The 24866-nt window shown below is 36.9% G+C and overlaps 1 protein-coding gene across 10 annotated transcripts in view; it reads right to left on the bottom strand.

Moving 5' to 3' along the window:
* Nucleotides 1-24866, bottom strand: part of LOC136421385 (anoctamin-1-like) — a 77592-nt gene that overhangs the window by 17527 nt on the left and 35199 nt on the right. For 4 of the 10 annotated variants that reach the window (XM_066408643.1, XM_066408647.1, XM_066408644.1 and 1 more), the window contains 9 exons: nt 16826-16941; nt 9816-9857; nt 7612-7848; nt 6857-6931; nt 4495-4593; nt 4169-4326; nt 3048-3102; nt 569-620; nt 94-149 (listed from right to left, as the gene is read on the bottom strand). In XM_066408643.1, coding sequence (XP_066264740.1) covers nt 94-149; nt 569-620; nt 3048-3102; nt 4169-4326; nt 4495-4593; nt 6857-6931; nt 7612-7848; nt 9816-9857; nt 16826-16941 — 890 coding nt within the window. Of the gene's footprint in view, nt 1-93; nt 150-568; nt 621-2257; nt 2313-3047; nt 3103-4168; nt 4327-4494; nt 4594-6856; nt 6932-7611; nt 7849-9815; nt 9858-15038; nt 15141-16825; nt 16942-24866 lie in introns of those variants that run through there. The other 6 variants (XM_066408650.1, XM_066408646.1, XM_066408651.1 and 3 more) reach the window with 4 other exon arrangements.

The following is a 24866-nucleotide window of genomic DNA, read 5'->3' on the forward strand; positions in this document are numbered from 1 at the left end:
GGACAGGGACATAGTAAAGTACACAGTTTAGTTTTAGAATCTTTGAAAGACAGTGCTAATATACATACTTTTGGAAAAAGAAATAAAGTGTACCTCATGCAATGGGTATGCAGCAGTGTATACTCCTTGTGCTATCAAGTTGGTGATACCTGAATAAAAGATAAATAGATGAATAATTGAATAATTGAAGAATACATGACTCATATTTCTTTAGAAAGTTTGGCACAGAATATCAGTATATCATATCGGAAAGCAAGATTCATATCATATTAAGACTGCAAACATTACTAAGCAACACTAAACTCGCCCTCTGGTCAAACTTGTAAAGTATAAGCTTAATGGTCCATTTTAGTTTGAGTTATAGACGATGAATAGCATATAGAATGAAATCTGTACTGGTAATTATGGCCACTTCTACCGTTGCCCCTTACATTATTTTTGCATTAACCCAAGCATACCGGTAAGCAATCCTGTCTATAGTGGCTATCTGTTTACAGTGACAATTTCCTTCGTGTCTATTGGGTGATCACTACGGACAGATTTGACTTTATACGAATAACCAGCTTACCTATTGCATAATCCTTCTGGCTGTATCGTGTCCTCTTTAGAATCTCATGAACCTGTTAGAGAAAAGATTCAAGGCTTGTTGTTATGACACATCACTGTGGGGTCTATGTGGGCAGTAATCTCCAAGCAGATGTAGGGTATGGCTTGTTTTACCATTTTTGCAACATTTTACACATATGCAAATAAAATGTATCCTGTGGTGAGCATTTTTTCTCTCTTTACCAATAGATACGTCTGGAAAAGAGATTGTGCTTTGACGGAATTGCTGATTCTACGGGTATAGGGATTGCAATTGGTGTCTTTGCTGACAGAAATTGCAATCAAGTTGCTAGCAATGTAAAGGTGGTCTCCCATGTAGAAATCCTAAATTTCAAGTAAATCCATTGATCTAAAGTGAAAAATTGAAAAGTGCTGACAGTCTTCCAATGGAAAACCTTCAAATTCAGTAGGTACAGTGATTTTGACAGATTGCGATCTATATATCTTTTTTGTTTGAACAAAAAGTTGCAATTGAAAGAGTGCAAAACATGATGGTCCCTACTGCTTGGAGATTAGGTGACAATGCACTGGCAGAACAACTCAAGATAGATAACTGCATACACAAGTGTCAATGGAATACATGAAGCATACACCATTGTTCGTGTTTGGTATTCTTTGCATACATTCAATACTTTGTTTCCTATTCTTTCAAAAGAAGCCCAAAAGCAATACTTTAATATAATCAAGATTTTCAAAAAGAAAAGCTTCCATATAGGCATCTCAATTGTAAATACAACTAGGCTGTCAATATGTACTTAAACCTTGACCTAAGGAAACAAGGAAATTATGAACACATGTGATACTGGTACCACTTAGTCTAGGTTCGCAAATACCAACCAAAATTTTTTAGTGTATAGTTATTGAAGGAATGAACAGTTGTCAGTGTCTTAATTTTGAAAAAAAAAACAGTAAAGAATGAACTCCCCAAACCCAAAAACTGATCTGTACTAAATAGTTGATATATGGATTATGGTTTCCTCATTGGTCTAAAACTGTGACTTGTTCTTTTTTGAGAAATGTCATGTTTTGCTTTTCAAAGAGAGGTACTTAACAATTTGCTCTCTGCCTTCACATAGCTCTGCAAATATACAATTTTTTTTTTTTATCATTGAACCATAATGTAAACTTTTTTGACAGTCTACCAAAAAAATGTAAAAATATAACCAGCACGTCTATTTTTCTATTGCCGGGTGCCCCAAAATATGTAAAATTTGAGATACATTGCATATTAGATGATTGCCAAAGATTACCTATTATTTCAAACGACCACAGAGCAAGATCTATGCTACCATTTCTTTAGTTTAAGGGCATGCTTATATAGAGATGGAAATTACCTATCACTACAGCTTTATTTGAAAAAAAAATTCATTCCAAAACAATAAGAAAATACTACATTGTGCATACCATGGATTATATGTTGGTGGCATTTTCTTAACTTACCAGTATAGTTTCTTACGTGTGCTAAATTTCTGATGGTGCTCTTCTATGATAAATGCTTTATCATAAATCATACTGATATACATATGAAGGTGCAGCCTAGCTAATCTACTGAAGCATAAGCATGGGATAACAGAACATACAATGTATCTACAGTCGCTAAAATAAAATATGCGGCCAACTACTGTGCTAAACCACAGGGACACTTGCTTACTACAAGACTTCTAGTTGAAGGCTTGAAGAATGTTTCTCTACTTTCAATGTGAAACCTGGAAAAAGGACAGAGACACAAGGACACATGCATCATTGTCATTATCAACATCACAGCACATTACAAAGAAATGTCATGAAGACAGGAGGTCAAAGTGGAGGTCAAAAGTGCCTCATTTTTCAAGTGTGATGTGTAGAAGTCGTTGTAGATTAAATTCTGTCCGTCATCATATGGACTGGCAAGATAGTCTCTTTTTATGAGTCTCCTTAACATAAAATCAAGGGGAAGAAGACTAAAAACAAATTTTTACACATTTTTGAAGAATTTAAAAGTACAAAATGCAAGTAGGGGACATGATCTTTTTTCTTGATAGGGTAAAAAGATGTATATTGTAAAATCTGAATTTATCTAATTCGTCAAATTTTATGACCTTCTGTCCTATGACATCCCTATTCACATCAAACAATAGATAACAAAACATCTTCCTGTTTGGTAGAGAGTCAATCATAAGAATCCAATGTTCAAAAACAAAATTTACAAAATCTACACCCCCATTCATAACCAGAGTCAAAATCTAACTTCAAATTCATACATACTGTGAAAATAAACTTTAGAAGTCTTGATGTTACAAAATTTGTTCATGTTTTGAAATGAAAATGGGCATGGTGACAAATTTAAGCATCTTTTTATCACTTATTCATTGGCTACTCTATACTTCTCTCTACCAATGAGGAGCATGCAGTGTTACCTTTGACCTGACATGCAGTGCATGATGGGTGCAGTATGTGCTTACAATGAGACTTCTAGTCGATGGGAGGAAGAAAGTGTCTCTATTTTCAATGAGGAACCTGGAGAACAAGTGTAGGCATAGAGCAGAGGTGGAGAAACAAAGCAGTTGGCATTTATATGATATGCAAAAGCAGGGCTCGAAATACCTTTTTCAGCACTTCAAATTACATGCTTCTGGCACTTTTAAATTGGTGCAATGGCCAAGTGAGTAGACTGTTTGCCTTGCATTCAGTAGGTTGTGAGTTTCCCAAAAAAATTGTGCTCAAGTCAAATCAAAAACTTGAAAAATGGTACATACTGATTTCTCTTCCTAGCATTCAGCATTTGGGAAAGAGTATGGCATTGGTGGTTGAACTCACACCCCACTACCAATGCTGTAAGTAGTGATGGCACAAAGTTGTGTGGCCCAAGGGCCACTGAAATGGAGATATCCTCTGTATTATGCACCATCTGATGATGAAAGGATTTTGACTATTTTTTTCAAATCTTTTCTTCCAGTCCTTATAAAATAATGTTAGATATTTCATTGTAATCTGTATTTTGAGCCCCAAGAAGCATTAATCCGAGCAAAAAAATGACAGAATTTACATAAAAATTACAGGCATTGTGTAGGATGCAAATAGACAGAAAAGCCTGCAGCTAAGCATTGAAAGCAAAACACATTCAGCTATGACGATTAAAAACAGAATTGGTACAAGTTAGTAAAATACAGAAACAAGTAACACTTTACAAATTTAAGGTGAGGAACGTAAAAGGTTTTTGTTCTGTATCAACTTATTTTTATTTCATCTTAGTACATTATAAATAGTACCACGCTTATAACACAATTTGAAAGCTGTAATGTGTAAACAATGTAGGAACAAGGTTTACACGTGCATGATTGTACCTCATGCTTTCGTGCCACTATAGTTTTGTATATTTCTGACATCCAAGAACCAAGAAATCAAATCATTGTGGCCTAAACAAATTATATCAAATGCATGTAAAACTTACCACCATTTAATGACTTAGTCTAGAAAACAACATGCCACCTGAGGTTATATAAAATGTTTGAATGTTAAACTTTGCATTCCGCATACAATATGTGTGGCAGTGAAAGTGGTTTTGAAAGTGAGAGTGTCTTACATGTGCTCCTTATCCCTGCTGAAGGTGTAGGAGATGTGTTTATAAGGCTCCTTGTCGACCTGCTTGGCTTGGGGAGAAGGCTGGAGCGGTTTGATTGTCTTCCTCCACAGGGCGTACGCCTTCGCTTTGATGCCAGTCCTCTCTTTGAGCTCATAGATCTACCGTAAGCGGAAAATTAATTTATTGATTCAAGATATTTCTGATTCAAAAAATTCACGTCAAATAGTGTATAATGATGGGTCTCCCAAGCGACTGACTTGGAACCAGAAGCTAAGGGCCTACTTTGGGTAAACAAGATAAGAGGCAAATGACATTCACTATTTCACCTTTTTCGTTGGCATCTTGATTTTCAAGATCTCTGCGTACTGAGACAGAACCTTCCAGGGCGCGTGGAGCCGCACAAAGCACATCCCATGGTCCTTTGTCTGCAAAAAATAACCTTTAGTAAATCTGCCAAATATTTCAAGTCTTCCAGAATGTAGCTAGGCAGATAGCATTGTTAACAATTAATCATGAAAAATGTGCTCAGCTGTTTCTTTTTATTTTGTCATCTATTTTTGTTTGTTTTATTGTGTAAATGTAAATGTAAACAACTATCTGGACATTATGTGTCTTTTTGCTGACCTTCACATTTATGACTGTAATACTATAGTTACTGTAGCAGAACAAGAGTGATCTTTGAAATGTAATAGTCTAAGGACAACAATTTAAAAACATTTAGTAGCTTGAGCACTGCTGTCAGTCATGAAAATTTGGAATAATAATAAAATAGTAGAGATTATACAAAAACAGAAGCCATACACATTATTATAAACAATGAACTATCAAAGAAAAAAACAGTTACTGCTACAGTAAAATATGAACACAGGCCATTTTGAGCTTCTCGACGTGAATAAACAAACTTAAGATTAAAAACACAAACATCTTTACCTGTAAATGCAAGGTGAATGATAGACAAGAACACAAATTAAGTTAACAGTGAAGAGACGCCTTATCGATATTAACAATATTAGATAACCTCAAGAAAAAAAGTGTCATTGGACGACATTGACTCATATTCAATATTTTTTTAGGGTAAGCAGGCAGTTGTATAATTGTGATAATTATCCCTTTGTTATCACATAACATGCTGGCATCGTTAAGTTTTGCCTAGCATCTTGTCGATAAGAAGACATTTCTGACCAACAATTTCAGGATAAGAATTGGTTGCATATTAATACAATGTCAGCAATCCATCAAATGCCACCCTTAACATGTTTAAGGTTTACGAGGATTACTGACTCACAAGTGGAACCCAAATTTAGAACATTAGGCTGAGACCAGTATCCACCCCTGGGTATTTTTGGAATAAAGGTATTGAAACTGATCTCTGCAATTCCAGCGTGACCCTCTACAAACTTTGAAAACGCAGACAACATAACAGGCGCTGATTTTGAAAAACATTATGTTAAGTGTGATTATTACTTAACAAATTTGATGTTATCCTTTACCAGAGTGGAGCATTAAGCCTTCAATATGTAAAAACCTGTGTGATTGACATGTGATACTGAAAACAAGAATTTTACTAAAACATGAACAAAATTGATTGTGACCTACAATTGTGTACATGTTTAAGTAAAATTCATTTTTTCAGTATTGCATGACTTCTCAAACACCCAGATTTTTACATATTGAAGGATTAATTCTCCACTCTGGTAAAGGATAACATCAAAATTGTTTAGTAATAATCACACTTTGTATAATGTTTTTACCACATCAGTGTCTGTTACTCACAATACAACAGTACATGTATGTCACAATACAAGTTAGAATAAGTCACAATACACCAGTGAGACACAATACAACAGTACAAAGTAAGTCAGTGCTGAAAGAAACAGATAGCAGTGGGTGCCAGGATGAAACAACAGTCTACCAATAGTGCGGTGGGTGCAGACAACAGTGGTGCAGTACTACACAACCAAGAAAGAGGGAGCAGCTATTATAAGATCTCTCCAGATAAAGTATAGCCAAAACTTTGGGTTTTTGAGGTCGGATAGCAAATCTGTTGGTGAATTCAAGTACCAATAGCTTTTAGCAAACGGTTAATTGTATACACTGTATCAAAATCATGCATGGTCTTTTTGTGCCACCAGATGACTTTTTACATTATGCAATTTTCCATCGAATAAAGTGGAATGAATGCACTTTTCTTTCTTGTGTCTTGGCATAGCACATCCAAAATTGCTTGCAGAATGATGCACAGTTTTCATTAATCAGAAAAGTCTTACAAAATCATGAACCATTCTAAAATCAAACCAGCAATCACTTCATTTTCAAACTCTTTGGAACTTCATTGCTTAAAATTTTCAGCTTTTTTGAGATCTTGATATTCAAGATTGAAATACTGAGAAGAAACACGAGCAAAACAAAAACATTGCAACTCCTAATGCCTTTGGGACTTGCAAATAAAACAGCAAGCAGCTGAGCCACATGTAACATTATGAATATGTGCAGCAATTTTCAGGAAGTGCATTTGTAAGCAGCAAGCATACACGCAACAAGCTTGATGTGAGTGGTGCCAGGGACCGGACAAGTTTGGACGAAGGGTTCGTACAATAATGGACGCAAGAAAGCAAGCATATATGACACGAGTTTGGACTATAAGGCCTAGGTTTCCGTACGATATGGGAGCAAGCATGCCAGGCCTACCGGCTCCCTGGAAGCGATCTGACTCCCGTGCAGCTGACTTAGCAAGGCAGTCACACACTTTTTCGTCCTAGCACCCTGCCGGCACAAGTTGCAAACAAGCTCCTGGTTAGAAACATTCCCTAACCTGGTTGCCAGACTTCCCAGATTGAATCATTATAACAACATACACATAATTAAGGGTAGACTGACACACTTAGACTGGTGCCTACAAAGTCTGGCAACTAGGTTACAACATTTCCCATACAAGACTCAAGCCATTGGATGTTGTTCTGCAAATAAGTTCTTAAACATTGGCAGTGTTATATATCTGTACTGCATCTACAAGGAACAGTTGATATGATCCAGAAACATTGTATGACTGCAATATCATATGGCAAAAACAATCAACATGTCTTCTGCTGAAAAAGAGTATTATAAAACAATGGGTTAACTGACCTGGGGACTCTTCTCAATGTTGGAAAGCCTAAAGATTTTGTGAGGCTGATGTGAAGGAATAACATTTTCTACATTTGCCTTATAGAAGACTTCTTTCAATTGACAGTTAAATACTCATTATGACTGTGAAGAAAACAAGACTATCAATTCATATCAAGATGACATTGTCAGTATATAATAGTAAAATGAAATAAGACACAGAAATATATTCATAAGGTGACACTATCCCTTTAATTCCAAAAAAACATCATTCTTTTCCAAGTAGATAATGTGTAATTTTGAAGATATTTTCACTTATAATTAGCACTTAAGTAACACACCTCGTCATCTCTCTCCAGATCAAGGCCGGCTTCGATCAGATTTTTCTCGAACTCCCGCCTCCTGCGGACCTTCTGGTCCTCGCCCTCGGGGTGGAACGCGGACGAGTCGTCCTCCGGCTTGTGCTCGACCTTGACCGGGTGCTTCCTCCTGGGAACAGGGAAGGCCAGGACGTAATCTATCCTGCGGTAGCCATCTTTGAAAAACAAGGCACCTGCTTCGTGTTTGCCCTGCCCGAGCTGTGAATGCAAAAATTAAAGATTTTCGTTAAAATGTACAATGTTAGTAGCTTGTGTAACGTTTAGGGTGTGACCCAGACCTCAGAGGTCCTTGGTTCAAATCCCATGACATCACACCAATGTTGTCCCCTTGGGAAATTAGGCACTTAACACGACTCTGTTCACTCTACCCAGGTATAAAAATGGGTACCTGACTAAAAATGGGTACCTGACTTTGGTTGGGGAGGTAAAAGGCACTGAATGGAGAGGGATGGGCTCCGCCTTCCAAGATTCCGTGCCTTATAGCTATAGACACAGTGGATAACAACCAACTACCCTTACAGCCTCAAAAAGTAAAAATATATATAGCTACACCTTTATCTTAACCTTTTCCCAATGTCATATCTTGACTATAACCCTTCTTACTTTTCGTAACGATCTATGTTAATTTCTAACAGCCAAGTGCCCGCATGACAAGGGATGAAAGAGATGGTTTGATTTGATTAAGGCATTTTGGCTGAAACATAATGTGTCATGTACATACCACCATTTTGTACAGATTGAAGCTTGGTTAGGTTCAGCATGAATGCACTGATTTCTAACAGCACAATGTGCATACAGTTTGTTATCAATCACTGCACTAGCTGTTGTTACACCATATCTTAGATTATAAGATCTTATTACTAATAGCTTGCAGACAAAAACAATCAGAATTTGCTATCAAGTGGTAATTGCCTTCAACTTCAAGGCCTCAAGGCATTTAAGACTCTTGCAAGGCAATCTTTTTACATATAGACAGCTTGTCTGCAAAATCTATCGTCAGTACATGTAAGTAGTGGTTCCAAAGGGCCTATACTTCAACCAAAGAACTCTCTTTGGCTTACACTCAGATATCAATCCGACAATACAACCATTAACGTTCATTTAAGCTGAATGCCCTCTGGCCTTTCTCGACCCAAAAGTGCTAAATGTGAAATATGCTATGAAAGACAGGGGCCACATTGAGCTACTGTAAACCTTGAAGATTTTTGCAGTGGTTTTATTTTCATGGTGACCTTTCCACCTCGATTTCATTACTCCACGAATGTACTCTCCCTTGTGTTACTACTCCACAACAGAGTTATCTCAATGGTAAATTTAGGACTCAGCATTTGACCGTTTCCAAAATCATATGCAGTTGCTTGCCTGCTATTCGGAAGTCAAATATACATGAAGTGTAGTTTTCCTCCCTGAGCCCTCAATTTTCATGTTGAGCTGTGGCTAGATTTGAGAATGTTTCAGAAACAGGGAAAAGGAATTGGCAAGGCTATTAAACTATCATCAGTGCTTAGTGCCCTCTGTCCTTCTTTCTCCAAGGGGCACTGCAAAATGCTTAGTTTGGCACAGACCATTGGAAAGCTGATGGACAGTTAAATCTGTTGGGATTAAATGATCCTTTTGGGAAAGATACAAACTTCGGTCATAAAAAAGAGCCAGGCTTTAAAATACAGTTCTATTCTTTTTAATCTTTTAAACTTTCTAGGCTAAAAAGAATTGAAAGCCGAATGCAGATATATAATTCAAATTGTTACAGAATGATACTATGGTGCTCATTTGTAAATGCCACTAGATATGATGATTGTGTGTAATATTTAGAATTATGATTTTACAAAATTTTTACAATTCAAACAAATTAGCAGTATCTAAACTAGTGATAAAACCTTGAACATGCATGCTAACAAAGTGAAGATTAGCAACTTTAAACAAAATGTTATACAGACTCAAACCTGTACAAGTGACCACCTCATAAGGATCACCTGGCCATTGTAGCCAATTTTTGGTGGTCCTTTAGATATTTTTCCCATTGACCCAAGCATTGAGAATCCTGTTTATAGTTGCCATCTGTATTTTGACTATTTTCTTCAGCTGAGTGGTCACTATTGACAGGTTTGGCTGTATTGCTTTTTTGTATTATTGAAATCAATTTTGTAAGACATAAGATGACTTACCATCGGCCTAATTCTATTGGATACTGGCTCTCCGGGTGGAGGCTATGAGAAGACAAGGAAAAACAGAAACAGATGAAAGTACAGAATGTGTAATCATGCATTATGGGGAGGGGGGCAACACCATGGAATCACTAGCTATTATAACACTTTAGCTGGTTTAGATGGAAGCATAGTACTGTTATATACAATGTACATGTAATGAATAAATAAATGAATGTTTCACATAACAGCAATGATATCATGTTTAGAAAAGAATAGTGATTTCATGAATTTACATTAATTTTTGCACATTCAAGGCAATCATGAATAATGCTGACAGTACATGTATCACTAAATCATAACTGTTTTAAAAGTAAAAAATTAACACACAAATTTGATTTTTTCTTCTCTCTGTTAGCAAAGGTGGACTAACTTCACACTTTGGGCAACTCTCATTCATTTCCTTGGTTCTCAGTCATTTGAGTAAAATTCAGGATGAAAACATTATAAAGAAGCAGTCAACCAGACTGGTTTCTTCCACAAACAATGGTCTGCAGTCATTGCAGTATAGCATCAAGGCTACTGTACTGAGGAACAAACTTTCCTGTCATAATCAAGTCTCAGACCATCACTGTTTTTAATGTTAATAGACATAATATTACACGTATAAATAAATATTCTAAAATTTGAAATTTAAGAACCAAGAAATCAAATTGATATGGCCTATCTTAACCTTATCATACATGTTGTGACATATCAGTAATTCATGTACAAGTGTCATGTGCAGGACTGATACAATACCTAACCAATCAATCAACTTCTAGAAGGTCAGTTATGACAGGTGTAATACCTACAAATGACAGTTGAATATAGATCTACTGGGGGAGAACTAATATGTTATGATTTACATGATATGATCCATAAAGCCAATGTCTGCTTAACAGCTTCTGATTAAAAATTTATCTGACTGTAAAATGGTTTGGATTATAATATATATGTACAGTCATGTAACATTATTGTCTTAGTATTCCAACTTTCCAATGGAAGACATTTTAAGTGTAAAAATATCACCTGACAACACTAATTTGTAAAAGGAGAAATGATGAAGTAATTTCAAGGCCCTAATATTTAGATACAAAATTGGCCCAATGGCATGCAATTGAAAAAAAGCTGCTTGGGGGCAGCAACCTACACCACGTATACTCTCTGCCCCAAAAAACCATGACCAAACAATGTCCAGAACATGAGATATAAAAACCAGAAGTTTGGCTGCAGTACTACAGATAGCCACTTGGAGGCCCATTTTAGAGCTTGACCTTTGTTTTATAGATTCCTAACCACTTGCCCAATATCATAAGGATCCATCCCCAGCTCTTTGAGCAATGCTTTGCACACACACACACACACACACACACACACACACACACACACACACACACGCACACACACACACACACACACACACACACGCACACACACACACGCACGCACAAACAAATGGAACCAAAGACATTAACCTTTTTGGCAAAGGTAATAACAAGAACTTTCTAAAAGTTGTAAAGCCCTATAACTTGGAAAATCTTGGCTTTAGTTTGTTTTACTTGAGGTGTGGCTATTTTGAAATAAAGGACCTCAGACTTAACATCCCAATTTAAACAGAACCCTTTTCGAGTAGCATGCAAACCTGGCTTACCACATTGGCCGGGATTTGAACTCACGACCTTCAACTACTGAGGAAGGCTTGTACACCCCTAGACAAAAATGCCTTTAATAGGTCAAATCCCATTTGACAACAGTCGTCGATACCATTATAACCATCAAACATCCATCAACTCTAATTACATGAGTTAGCAGAAGAAATGTTTCTAAATGGCTTTGAAATAAGCTCTGCGCAGTTGAGTGTTGTGTTTCCAGTTACGATACTGAAAAAATCATGGGTGGTATACATACAAAAAGGTAGGGATTCACTTTCTTTTGGTTTGATTTGGGCCACAGTAATCCAACAAAATAAACAGTTTAACATTGCAAAACTGAAAAGCATCATGACATTGGTATTTTCAAAATACAAACTTGCTTACTTTACATGCCTACATCGAATAGTCAAAGCCATGATTTGCTGATAGAGTGTGAAACCCAGGGAGTCTGCAAGAAAGTATGCAAGAATTGTTGGATTCTGTTTTGAATTTTCATTGTTCAGATCGAAAATTTTATACACTAGGGTTGGCAGGTTTTTGCTAGGGTCAGTCGGGTAACCAGAAACAAAACATTTTTTTTCCCGTTACATAAAATTTTTCTGCAAACTGAGAAAATCTATGATGTAAGTTCCAAACAAATATTTCAGAAAACGAAAACTAATGTCATAGAATGCCAAAATCAGTTCAAAAGTCAAAGAACAAGTTTTGAAATCGCAAAAAAGAAAAATAATCTGTTTGTTTAGTTTTGTTCATCCTTCCTGACCACGTAGATTTCATAATTAAGGCAGCTTTTCTTTGCCAAACTTTTTTTGCATTCGCACGCTTGCATCAGTTTTGGGGTCCGTAGAGGATGTCATCCATATAATCAAATCAACATGGCCTTACAAAGAGTTGTATTTGGACCTTGCCTGATGGAAACAGCCTCAACCTTCAACAGAGATTGTTTCTAATGGCAGTACAGTAATACATGGGGTCACTTAACAGCCAAGTAGGTCAGCTAAACAATCAAGGACACATCAAGCAGAGCCATGAAAAATTAATGGCAATAAGGAGGTAAGTGGCTCTAAGTCAGGGCTACTCTTATATGTATTGGAGAAACTCCAACGGTTGATTGCTGGACATAACATGTGACATTCTGTATCAAATCAGCATTTAGATAAAAGCAAAATGATTGATGTTAAGAAAACTTCTCTTTCAAAAATTGCAGTTCAGTACATTCGAAGCAAAGCTGTGATTTGGAAGGAATTAGTAAACAAAATTTAAAAAGTGGTTAAGGATATAGTACTAGTATGAGCTTTCATGTTATCCAATCAGATAAAGTTTGATACAGTTTCAAACAATAAATATTTGGGAGTCATGTTACATTAGATTCTATTGGTCAGATTTACTGAGAAACCTTCATAGCAAAACAGTCAACCAATCAGCACCTTGGACAAGGCTATATCGATGTGTATCACTTTATTCCTTTAAATAATAACTAATCTGATGCCAAACAGCAACTTAAGAGTACTGAATGTTGAAATAGAGAATCTAAGCTACAGAATAGATCTTTTTTTACATCTCCCCGTGGCACAAGCCGTAATGCAACCCCACTGCTTGGCCATCTGGATCAAATTCTGTGGATTTGTGAGCCGGAGTTCGATCCTAGGGTCGACCCCAGCTTAGACTTGTTGTAAAGGATTGCACTTGTCATTTCAGATAGCAACGTAAAGCTAGCCGACCCGTGTATGAGGGAGATTCAGACATATGCCTCAAGCTTCAAAGCTCTTATCGAGAAAGTATATGGGTGACCCAGTGTGCTTAACCAAGAAACGTAAGCCGTAGCAAAGCCAAATTGCACTACTACTATGATACTAAAAAAGCATTATGCTTCATCTCAATCGGGGACTGCTTTACCTTTCCATACATAAAAAAATCAATTCTTCATTCGCATCAACTGAATATGGAGATATTGCAAATCAGCTAGTAAAGACTTCAACACTTTAGCACTTCAGAATTTGGTTAAGCGTTTTCTTTAAACTTCTAGCACATTTTCCTACAAATCTGCCACTAAGACTACTATTTTACAAGGATAAACAAAATATTTTGCTTTAAAAATATTAGGTGCACTGTCACTGAAGTTTTTTTCAATCTGTTTTGGTGTATGATTCTTTATATTTCTAAGATTTCCTGGTTTCAACTGTGAATTTGTAGAGAAGAGATATCTCACGATATACCTTTAAGTTAGAAGGATCAATATAAAAGCAATAGAAATGCAAACGTGACAAGAAGTAGCCAAACTAATCAAGTTACATTTTCATCTAATTTTGTTCCCAATAGAGGGACAGAACAGAATATTGGACTCATCGGTTTTGAAATTATTACAAACCGTTATCACTGTGTCACAATTATATGTACATCTGTCAGCTATATAACGGTCATTGACATTTTTAGAATGTCATGAAGACAAAGTGTCAAGTAGAACTATACTGAAATTTATGATTGTCATTGTCACATTGAATGTCAACTGAAACTATAATATCATTATAATTATTTTGTGTTTATATACTGTGATATTTGGTACTTTATTATAAAATGAGTTTTCCTAAATTTAGCAAATATATTTTCCAATTGTGACAAACATTGTATATTGAAGCCTCTTAAATTGGCCTTGACGCTTACCATTCAACAATTTGCTAGTACAACATCTCATATGGTATTTTGATAACATTACATTTTGTTTCAACTATATCATTCTCAACTTATCATCAAAATTGCAATACTACCCTGTGTTACTTTATATATATACAACTTGTCATGCGCTATATACCTCAAAGTTTCAATGACACGTTTTCAAATTCGAAAACTGATTTTCCAATAACTTAATCCTATTTGCATAAAAATAACTAATTGCAATAAAAGGAATATTTCAGTTCCTTACCTGATGTATAAGTAAACCTTCATCTATATGTATACAAAGTATACAAGATGTGTTGTAGACTGACAAGCTATTCAGTAAAATGTAACATAATATGTATAGATGTAAAATCATTGTGTATCAACAATGTGCAAGAGGCTAAGCTGACAGACAACAGCAATATTGGAAGAAGTAGAAAAACATGCAACATTCATTTCTTCGTTTCAAGAGCAGAATGAAGAATTGAAATATTGCATTATATTTCAGTCATCAAATCTCATCAATTATTGTCATTTGCTAACTGGCCTCAAACTGGCCAAAAATCAGCTGACAAAATATAGTTCAAGTCCACATGTCGATACATTGCGACGTGATTGTCCCTAATTGTCATAAAGACCACAACGGTTTTAGCAAGTATCAGTTTAAAAATGCAGTGCATTCTCGACTAGTCTTACAACAGGAAGACTGTAGAACAAACAGTATACACTCACCAAAACTGGCCAAAAAACAGCTGACAAAAGATTGCTTCAAACCACACGTCGATACATCGCAACGTGATTATCCTTAATTGTCTAGAAGATCACAACAGTTTAGAAAGCATTAGTTTAAAAATGCAGTGCAAAAAGATGACTAGAAGAAACGGTATGCACTCACCACTGCCAGAAAGTGCAGCATCCTTCAGATAAAGTTTTTGCATGACAGTTGTCTGAAGTTATACCAATCCGATACGTTACAATTCCCACATTTCTGTACTCTAGCCAATGTACTGATTTGACGCCTTCGTCGACCAAATTGCATAAATTATTTATTGCCGAAAGCTTTAGTGAGTGCAGGGGGAGAGCCATGATTATAATTCTTAACTGCAATCAAAATATAGTGTAACATCATATTGAAAATAATAATGTTAAAAATATAGGAAACATGATATTACAACAGATGTTTGGACTGTTAATCCAAGAAATCCATATCAAACTGCAACAAAATTCTGAGAATTTGATTATTCCTTCCTAATCTATATTCCCTTGTTTCATGTACATGTATAACAAGAACTGCGTTCATGATATAATTCTAATAAGAAACAGCTTATTTGAATAAGAAAATAATTATGATTGATGGAAAAGGATCATAATGCCTAATTATATGCAGTTCCTTTCTAAATAAGGAAAATTCCTCGGGTACCAAAATTCTGTCTCCAATTCTTTGATATGTTTGTCTCCAAATTGACTCTGACAAACTAATCATCTACTGTTCAAGATTTATAACTGTCAAAGGAATCCTATTGTGCATAAAGGTCAATAATGTGTGAAACAGATATCCAATAGACAGAACGTCTGTTTTTTTGGATGGTCCCTAAAGCCTTATTGATTTTCCCATTGCTCCGCATTATCTCTGAGAAATGGGTGGCTGATCCTTGGTTACCATGGTAACAGGTGATGGAAGTTGACATTTACCATATTAGGAATTCTCAGCTGTGCTGCTTTTCTTGACCTTTGACCCAAAAGTGTCAAGAAGGCTGTATCAAACTTTGACCTTGACGAGTTAATACTGTCAGAGGAAATTTTAAACTTATTATCTTCGTTTTTCAAGGGTGTTTAGTCATCGATATATCTACAGGAAAATTGCATCGGATTCCATATTATTATTAGGACTAAACCATTAAGAATGTAGGGGAAAAGAGAGGAGAAAGAATATGATGTCAACCAGGGTACCCCTGAAAAGTAGTGTAAAATAGAGATGGGTAACCCAGACCAAAAAGAACAGATTAGAACAATAAACAGCTTTCAAAACATTTAAGTTATACATTTAGAATAATGAACTGTTGCTAAAACTTAACTTTTGCATTCCCAAAGGACTAAAATATTGGCAACCTTTAGCCTGAACTACGTACTAAGTAGGGAAGTAGAGTTTGACTTGGAGCTTTAAATTGACTTAGAGAAAGGTATAATCAATTTTGCTCACATAAAAGTATACTATTTTGTTCATCAAAGCTAAATGTTTAATGCTACTTGGCAAGGTTTACTTTTAATGAATCAGGTAATATAGTGCACAAGAACACCGGGGAAATCCTACACTAAATATTTTATTAACCTCAGATTTAGAAGTTAATCACACTAATAATGAGACCTCTGAGATTCATGTACCGTACGTTGTCAGCAAAACAACTGAGAGTATACAACTGAACTCAAATTTCATCTGTGTTGGTGTAAGATATAGTTCAAGGAGGTTACTGATACCAGTCAACCAGTGGTACCCTATAATTATGTTGACTGAGCTTGCACAACCTGATAGCAAGCAATCTTGCAAGCCAAAGGATAATTGGAGATTGGTACTCCGGCCCTATACAGCTGCTAAAGATCTGCATTTTAATACATAACTTAAACTAAGAACTATCACGAGTAAAATTCTCATCAAGAGATGAGATGAAGAAGCTGTGTACTGACCTCTGACCTCAGGTCCTCTACGCTGTAGTAGAGGTCGGGGTCCGACGTCATTGACTCTGACGACTTCTTCCTCACTGGCTTGGTTGGCTGGGTGCCCGGTCCGCCCAACGGCTTCCCTGTAATTAAAGATTGACAGCTGTCAGTAATTCAAATCTAAACAAGACCACAGCATGTCCAAAAGATACAAACGCCAGAAGTTCTTCTGCAGTACCAAAGTGGGACATCATGAGGCTCAAAATCGAACTTGACCATCGAGTCCACTGCACTGACCCACATACAAAATATTATCAACCAAGAAGTTTTGGAACATTGGAACAAAAAGCACATTGTATCTTGAAATTTACACATTAAAACATTGTTAAACAGGGCCTAGCAGAATTCAGATTACATTGTACTATAATCAGTGCTGTTGACTTAGGAAGGTTAATCTTAATGACCTTGACTCCTCGTAAAGCAACCTCTGCTTGAATGTTCATGTACATGTAGGAGAACTTGTAAATATAAGCAGTGGACCAAACAGATGCAATACTCATTGTCTACCCTAGGGGGCTGCACTGAGCTCTATAAACTGTTTAATGCGGCATGATAGCCTATTCACAGTAAGAACACTCCCTAGTGATTCAGGCTAGAAGTGCAATTGTCTTTGAATGTTGATTTAAACTTACTAATAGGTAATGTTTTTATTCCTTGAGAGTTTGTTCATAATTATGCTATCAGGCTAAGTTATCGAACCCCCCCAGGAATCTTTGAAAAGCGCCACCAGGCGAAATGTATTCCTGGCTAAATAAATAATCAAACTGAAGTCATACATGTAGCATTGAACACAATGAGAGAGCCTGTGTTTAACTTTCAGCCCGCTAAGGTTAACATTTGGCTGCTTTTTGGCACCAAAATTTGTATTGTAGTTATGGGATAAGGCTGCAGGGAGAATGTCAAGGCCTTGTATTGTAAATTGAAAGGTTACTATGGAAAATGGGAAAAAACACCACACTGATGAATGATCAGCCATATGAGGTAACAGTTACTCAAGCAACTGGATAGATTTTGGAAATGGTCAGACGTTTCCTAAGGTAGCATCCACTAAAAAAAGGAACCTTTAGTCACAGACTAAGATCTTAGTAACTGTTACCTTGCATATCTTATTAACTAGATGTCTAACCTTCATCTATAGATCCGCTGTACAGTACAACCATGTCCCTACTGCCTAACCCTGTATACGTATGTAATGCCCAGTTCACACTGGATGAAATCTATGCGAATCAATCTGCCTAAAGGGCCAATTGAAATGGAGCTGAATAAGTTTTCCTGAATGGGAAGAGCCCAATTCGGGATCGATTTGCATTGATCCAATCCAACCCTCGTGTGGATTGGAGTGGATTGATTTGAATTGACCAGCAGCGTCCCATAGGTGTGAATACTTAAAATTTGGGCAAAATTGGGCTCAAGTGTGAGTGACCGCAGGGATCTCCCTGAAGAACGGAACAGTGGCGCTCCTCCATGCTGTTCTAATCCCAGCTCCATCCTGTTGATTTCAAAGTTAGGGTATTTTTTCCCACAGTTCTCCAGCCAAGCCTGTAATTTTGCTCTAAACTCAAGATTTCATTTAATTGTAGACAAGATGCAAAGCTGAAGTTGCAGGAAATGACTTCCATTTGTCCAAATGCAACAGCTGCCCTCCTTTTGTGCCCCCCTCCAGACCACCCCCCTCTCAACAGCTATCCTGTGCTTGGCACCCTCCCCCCCCAACCAGTGCTCTATATTTCTGGGGAGATCCCTCTGGTGACCACAACCCAATTGATAGCTATTTGAATAATATTGAATAGATTTGATGCAAAATGATTCTCATAGACATTGCAGAGTGTTAACAGGGCCTAATGCAGACTTGGTGCTAAACAGCTACTCCAGCAATCGGACTGCGGGAACACAAGTTTTGAAAAACAAATAAGTCCTTGAAACTGGGCGAAGTATTTCCAACAGTATGCACTCTCAGAAACACTGTCAGGCTTAGTTCATTACCAGCTTTATTGCGGGTCTAGAACGAGGTCATACAGAAATTGGTCGTTGTGACCTTTTTTCCCCAAAGCAATTTTTGTTTGAGGAGTCATGAATATACAACGTACAGTTTACAGGGCCAGAAATTCATTTTTCAGATTAGGTGCACTGGTGCACACAACCTACAAATTTAGGTGCACAGAATTTTGTTTAGGTGCAGCACATAAAAAAAACCTAAAGACAAAGTTTGCTGTCTGTGCAGAACTTAAATATATGAAATTCTAAATTCTAAACAGTCAAGTCAAGTTTCAACTACAGGTTTTGTTATTTCTGCTGACACTAAAATGTCAAAATTAAGTCTAATAGTACATTTACATAAGTTACCTTCGCAAATATCTAAGTGCACTGGTGCACCCAGTCAAAAATTAGGTGCACAGCTAAAACTTTGGGTGCACACAGGTGCATATGCACCCAGTATTTCAAGCCCTGGTCCAGGTGGATGGAAATAAATACAGCCATAAATAGCATGATTAAGAAAATTAATTTGACTACAGTCAAAAGGTCTTTGAACTCGATATTGTAATTGGGTTTATTCCACATGGAATTCGTTTTGGTAAAATTGGCAATCCTGTTCTAAATTGCTACATGTACGTAATAATAAAAGGAATATATCATAATTATACAAATACTTATTCAGTATACAACCCCAGCTTTAAAAAAATGCTTCTCATCATAATAGATAAAATACAATCATGATTTTATCATGCTTGCAAAATTGCTAAAATTAAGCCCAATGAAATACAGTCTTATTATAAGTTATACATGTAATAATACTCAATGAAAGATAGAATGGTGATAGAATGTAGTAACTGTTGTATCATAACTCCCAAATGATTATTTTCTGCATGTGCTGAGTGAATCAAATCCTATGTAAGGGTCAAGGACTAAGATCACTATTATGTACGAGAGTGTTATCCCCTTGAGAACCTGGTAGCACTTAGTACCATGCCTTTTTTTACATGACAAGACTGTCTAGTAGCTTTGCTGTGAGATATGTATCTGAGCTGGTCAACCGGTATATGACTGCCCTTCTGCATAACACATCAGCTTTGCAGGCACACAGCGTCGGCTAGTTATATTACACGGAACGACCTTCCCCTCCTACACATGTACTCTGAAGTAATCTTAAGCTATCTAGTTATAGCAGCCATGTAAGATCTTGTCTGCTGAGATTGATGGCTCTCTTGACAACGATCATGATTACCAAGAGAGGACTAAAGCTTAAACATCACTCTAATCTAGTTCACTCTGCAGTCTTTGTTTTCGGTCCGTGTGTTTGTTAGTTTGTTTGTTTGTTTGGGTTGGTGTGTTTTTGTTGTTAGCTATCAGTAGAGTGGTAGGAAGTCACTGGGTCAGATAAAAAAGACATGGTGGAGCGGCAGGAAATACAGTTCAGAGGTGGTAGAGCTACAGCTAGTCGTTATTCATTTATTCATTCATGCTTCTCCAACATATACAGTCTAGTTACATTTGTGGGATGCCTCTATCTAACGCTATAGTCCACCATTGTCCAGAACGATTTCTGATAAGAGTCAAATGATGTAGCAATCTGGAAAACAGTAAACCATCACATCTTTGTGCTACATGCCGATTTATATTGATTTCCCTGACTTTAACAATCACGAATGTATGTTACCCTGCAGAAGTAGCGTAATTTATACCACACCCTTGGACAATCATTTTCACTCTGTGATTAGTTCTTGGAAAGAGGAATATATGAAACACACAAAAAATAGATGAAACATAAACCTCTAAATCTGCAGTGTCATAAAAGTTGCTACTTTCATCCATAAAACTTTGGCCTTGCTATCCAAGACACAAAGCTCTTACATAAAGCTTGGCTCATATATAAACATCCGCGACACAAATGAAGTTATTCCAATAGATTGACTTCTACACAGACAGGAAGTTCTGACATGGGGCCAGAACAATTTATTTATTTGCTTCTCCTACATTTTAGTAAAATCTAAGAGGAGGAAATCAGGAAAACAGATTTCAAAGTCAGTCACAGTTCACTGTCACAAGTATGATTTTCCCCTATATTTCTACTGTAACAATGTATTTGCAATTAGCCCACGGGCATGAACTTGCAATAAAACTTTCGTTAAGTAGTTTTCATATTCATCATTCAGGTCAGCATTATTTATGTTTTAGATATGAGAACCAACAAATCAGATTGGTTTGGCCTTACGATCTTGACTTGTACAAAATCAAGAAGATAAATGATGCAGCTCCAGTAGATTAACCCGAGGGTTAATGCAGGCAGGAAGTTTCAGGGATGAAGTGGTATTATGGAGGTCGTTTAGAGGTAAAACCTACCTCATCAACCACAACCACATAGACATCACAAAATTCAATTTGCCCTCATTAAGTATGGAAATTTATGTAATAGTCAATTCATCATGGTCACATTTTGCAAAGTTTCTGTCAGCTTTTGTATAACGTGAACAAATTCTGGTCTATTTTGAAGTCTATCTCCATTCAAATTGTGAAGATTTTGTTTAATGTAAACAAAATGCTTCTTTTAATCTGTCAGGTCAGCTACTGTAAATTCCTTTCAGTTTACGGTGTTTTAATTTTGCAGAAAGGAGAAAATGGAGTGTTTGGCGATCAGAAGTTAGAACAAGCATTTTTGCAGTGGTTTGCAGTAAAGGGGTTACCATAAGAACTGCAAACATTAAACCACCACAAAAATGTCAACATTTACAGTATATATGTACAAATATACATGCATATTGCATACGGCCAGGTCTGCCTAACTGGCAAGTGCCTTATGATAACAAAGAGCTAGCCCTGCTGACAAAGACTGTCCCATATAGATAGATACCAGGATGTCACATTACGCTGGTCTAGACTTGTAGGCAGACACGGAGTTAAAAGTTTACAGACATCAGACACATATATCACTTAGCTGCATAGGGACAAACATGTCTCGGGGTAGAGACTACTATCTGGTTAAGATGCCAATTCTAATGGTAGAGATTCAGAATGGAGTTTCTGTTGACAGAGACTCCGATTAGGATGCTTTTAATGTGTTAGGGTGGTCTCCCATTTCTAAATGTTAAATTTCAAGTCAACCCATTAGGCCACACCAATTTGATTTCTTGGTTAACGAAATTTAAAAAAAAAATGCTAGATTGGAAAATCAACATGAAAACAGAATCTCAGAGTAAAGTTTGTACTTTGGTGCACACAGTTTAAGGGAGTGAACAGGGTCAGGTGCAAGTTTTCACCCCAGCCTTCTGTTTTCATGATGTCCTCGTGCTAAAATTTACAAAAACAAATCCGTTAACCAAGAAATTAAATTGGTGTGGCCTTAAGCTTGATTAATAAGTGACATGAATCTAAATTGACAAGACTGTTTAGCAATGGAATATCTGGGTTCGTGTGGCTTAACGGCAGCGTGTTCGATCCAGAGCCCCACGGTCCCGGGTTCGAATCCCCTGACGCCACCGATCTTGTGCCCTTGGGAAAGGCACTTTACACGACTTTCCTCACTCCACCCAGGTGTAAAAAAAAAGGGTTATGTTCTCTGTATATAGCCCGCGCTGTTAATATAAGTTATAAAAAGACTTGAGGGCAGTGCCACATCGTCCTTGTCTGTCAAAAAGCAGATAGAAAAAAAAACATATTAAATCTACAGACTGATTGGTGTCTCTAATGACAGAATTATTCTTCAAGATTGCACTATCTATCCTGACAGTCACATGTATATGTACTAGTCAGTAGATTGTAAAAATTTACCTTGTATTTATGGCAATGCCATACGCAAAATATATTAACAAAATTAGTACCATTGGCTATCTGCAATAAATACAACATGCTATATTGTACAGTCTAGCTTAGTATGGAATCCCTGTTGCAAGCATTTCTCCAGTTTGGTGATTCCATACTTGCACGTCAAATTTTCCGCTCTGCTGACTTTAATATCCAACATAATCCACACTGCACCAGTCAGCAAGTTTGAAAACTGGTGCTCAATTGAATTTCAAGTGTCGGTCTTCTGGGTGAAAGTGGCATGGCAAGTACTTCACCAAGGTCGAGGAGAAGAAAAATAATCTGCAATGCAGTTTGTGACCTTAAATGTCCAGCAGTTCAGACTCAAAAGTGTCTTGAAATGGGCAATTCTAGTGTCCCACAAGAGCATCGCGAGAATTGGAATCCGACTTGAGAGTATTTTGTGATGGGCAATCCACTACTTTGAATTAGGAAACCCAGGGTTGGAAGTGATACTGTCTTATAGTATGCTGTTTGATTCGAATATGAAATTGTGATCATAGGTTCATTACTGCTCCCACACCAATTAATTTTCTTGCTTCTTGGACATTATATCAAGGTTAAACATTAACTGGAAAATGAAGACACCATGGAAATACACACTTAAGAGGCCTAGGAATCTGTGACTGGACGGGTCTCCCACTGACGGAGTGTACCCACAGAGCCAGAGACAGAAGAAAGGCGAGGAGGCTGATACTGGAGGCTACCATGGTCCCCGACCCTCAGGCATGAGGATGGGACTAGGTAAGGTAAGGTAAGGAAAATGAAAACACCATGGAAATACACACTTAAGAGGCCTAGGAAACATGACTTTTAGGCTACATTCACTCACTAAAACTCATTTAAACCTCCTTGCTGAAAAAGAGTGTATCAAGTTACAGACTTTCTCTCAGACTTCATTTTCATTGTAACAGTTGGTCCTTCAGATCATATCTAATGTACTTTATCTTGCCAGATATTTGCTTCAGCTGACATTTCATTTTTTGATGCAAGATAACATTAATGTAGTGCCCTTAAACTGAGTTATAACTATGCGATATCAGAATGAATGACCATTGATAAAGTCTGGTTATGCTTCAAATGTTGGATGCAGGCCAGAAGGTTTATGGCAGCCAAAGATGCGATACAGTGGCGCCAGCATATAGCCAAATAGTGCATCATGTCCAGTACTATGCAGTGCACTTAGTGTGGTATATTGAACAACATATTATATATAACATCTACTAACACAATTTCACTAGGGTACATACATTGTAATTCCGCACCCTGAAAAGATACGTCTAAACAGATCTCCAACCCAACATACCCTCATTTTCTTCCCATTCCTCTTTTTCATCTTATCAAACTTTCAATTTGTCAAATATTTCTCCAATCCCTATGTTTCTATCTTGTCTGATTTTCATGCCATCCCTTAAACTGTTTCTATCTTGTCCAATTTTCTTCCCATTCCTCTTTTATTTTCCTCCCATCCCTTTGTATTCATCTTCTTGTCTTGTCTTATGATTATATCAAGTCCTCACATGCCAAAGAACCAAGAATATAACTTGTTATAGCCTTAGTCTGCAATGATTTACCGTTGATGCCAGCATATATCAAGTCCAGGAGGCATTTATCCATGAATGTGTGTGGGAGCGTACAAGAAAACTATTAGAACCTTCCGGTTCTTTTTAAGCTAGAAATCCATCAAGACTAAAAGCTCCCAGCAGAAAGTGGACGCATAAACGTGATTGAGTTCAGTGTCAAGAGAGAGTTTTAAGAAAGATCTTTGGCCTAAAGAGTGTTTATCCAAGCAGAAAGGCAAGGGATGAGAGCTTCCATTAACACACAGTACTGGTGTGGTGAAAAATGGGTTTTCCAACTGGTGCAGAAAAAGATTTAGTTGAGTACTGCAAGAGGTAGAGGGAAATATAACGCTTGTGTTACTGAGTTAATAAGATGCACTATATCATATCCAGGCATGTTTCATATAAATGTGTACGTGAATTTGAGAATTCATGTAGAAGAAGCTATAGCCGTATCTCATGGCCCACAAAAAAAGGAAGAAAAGCAATTGGCAAAACAAAGTAGAAAGAAACTAAATTCCTTTTGAGTACTAATAGAAAGCCACTTTAGTCAGGATTTGTACAGTATAAAAACATCTTTAAGTTAGTCTTTCTCAGTCAACTTTTGCTCATTTATTTATTTATTTATGTTTTCTCCATACAGGGTAGGT

Source organism: Branchiostoma lanceolatum, chromosome 16 (assembly GCF_035083965.1).
Source record: "Branchiostoma lanceolatum isolate klBraLanc5 chromosome 16, klBraLanc5.hap2, whole genome shotgun sequence".
In the NCBI taxonomy this organism is placed as follows: domain Eukaryota; kingdom Metazoa; phylum Chordata; class Leptocardii; order Amphioxiformes; family Branchiostomatidae; genus Branchiostoma; species Branchiostoma lanceolatum.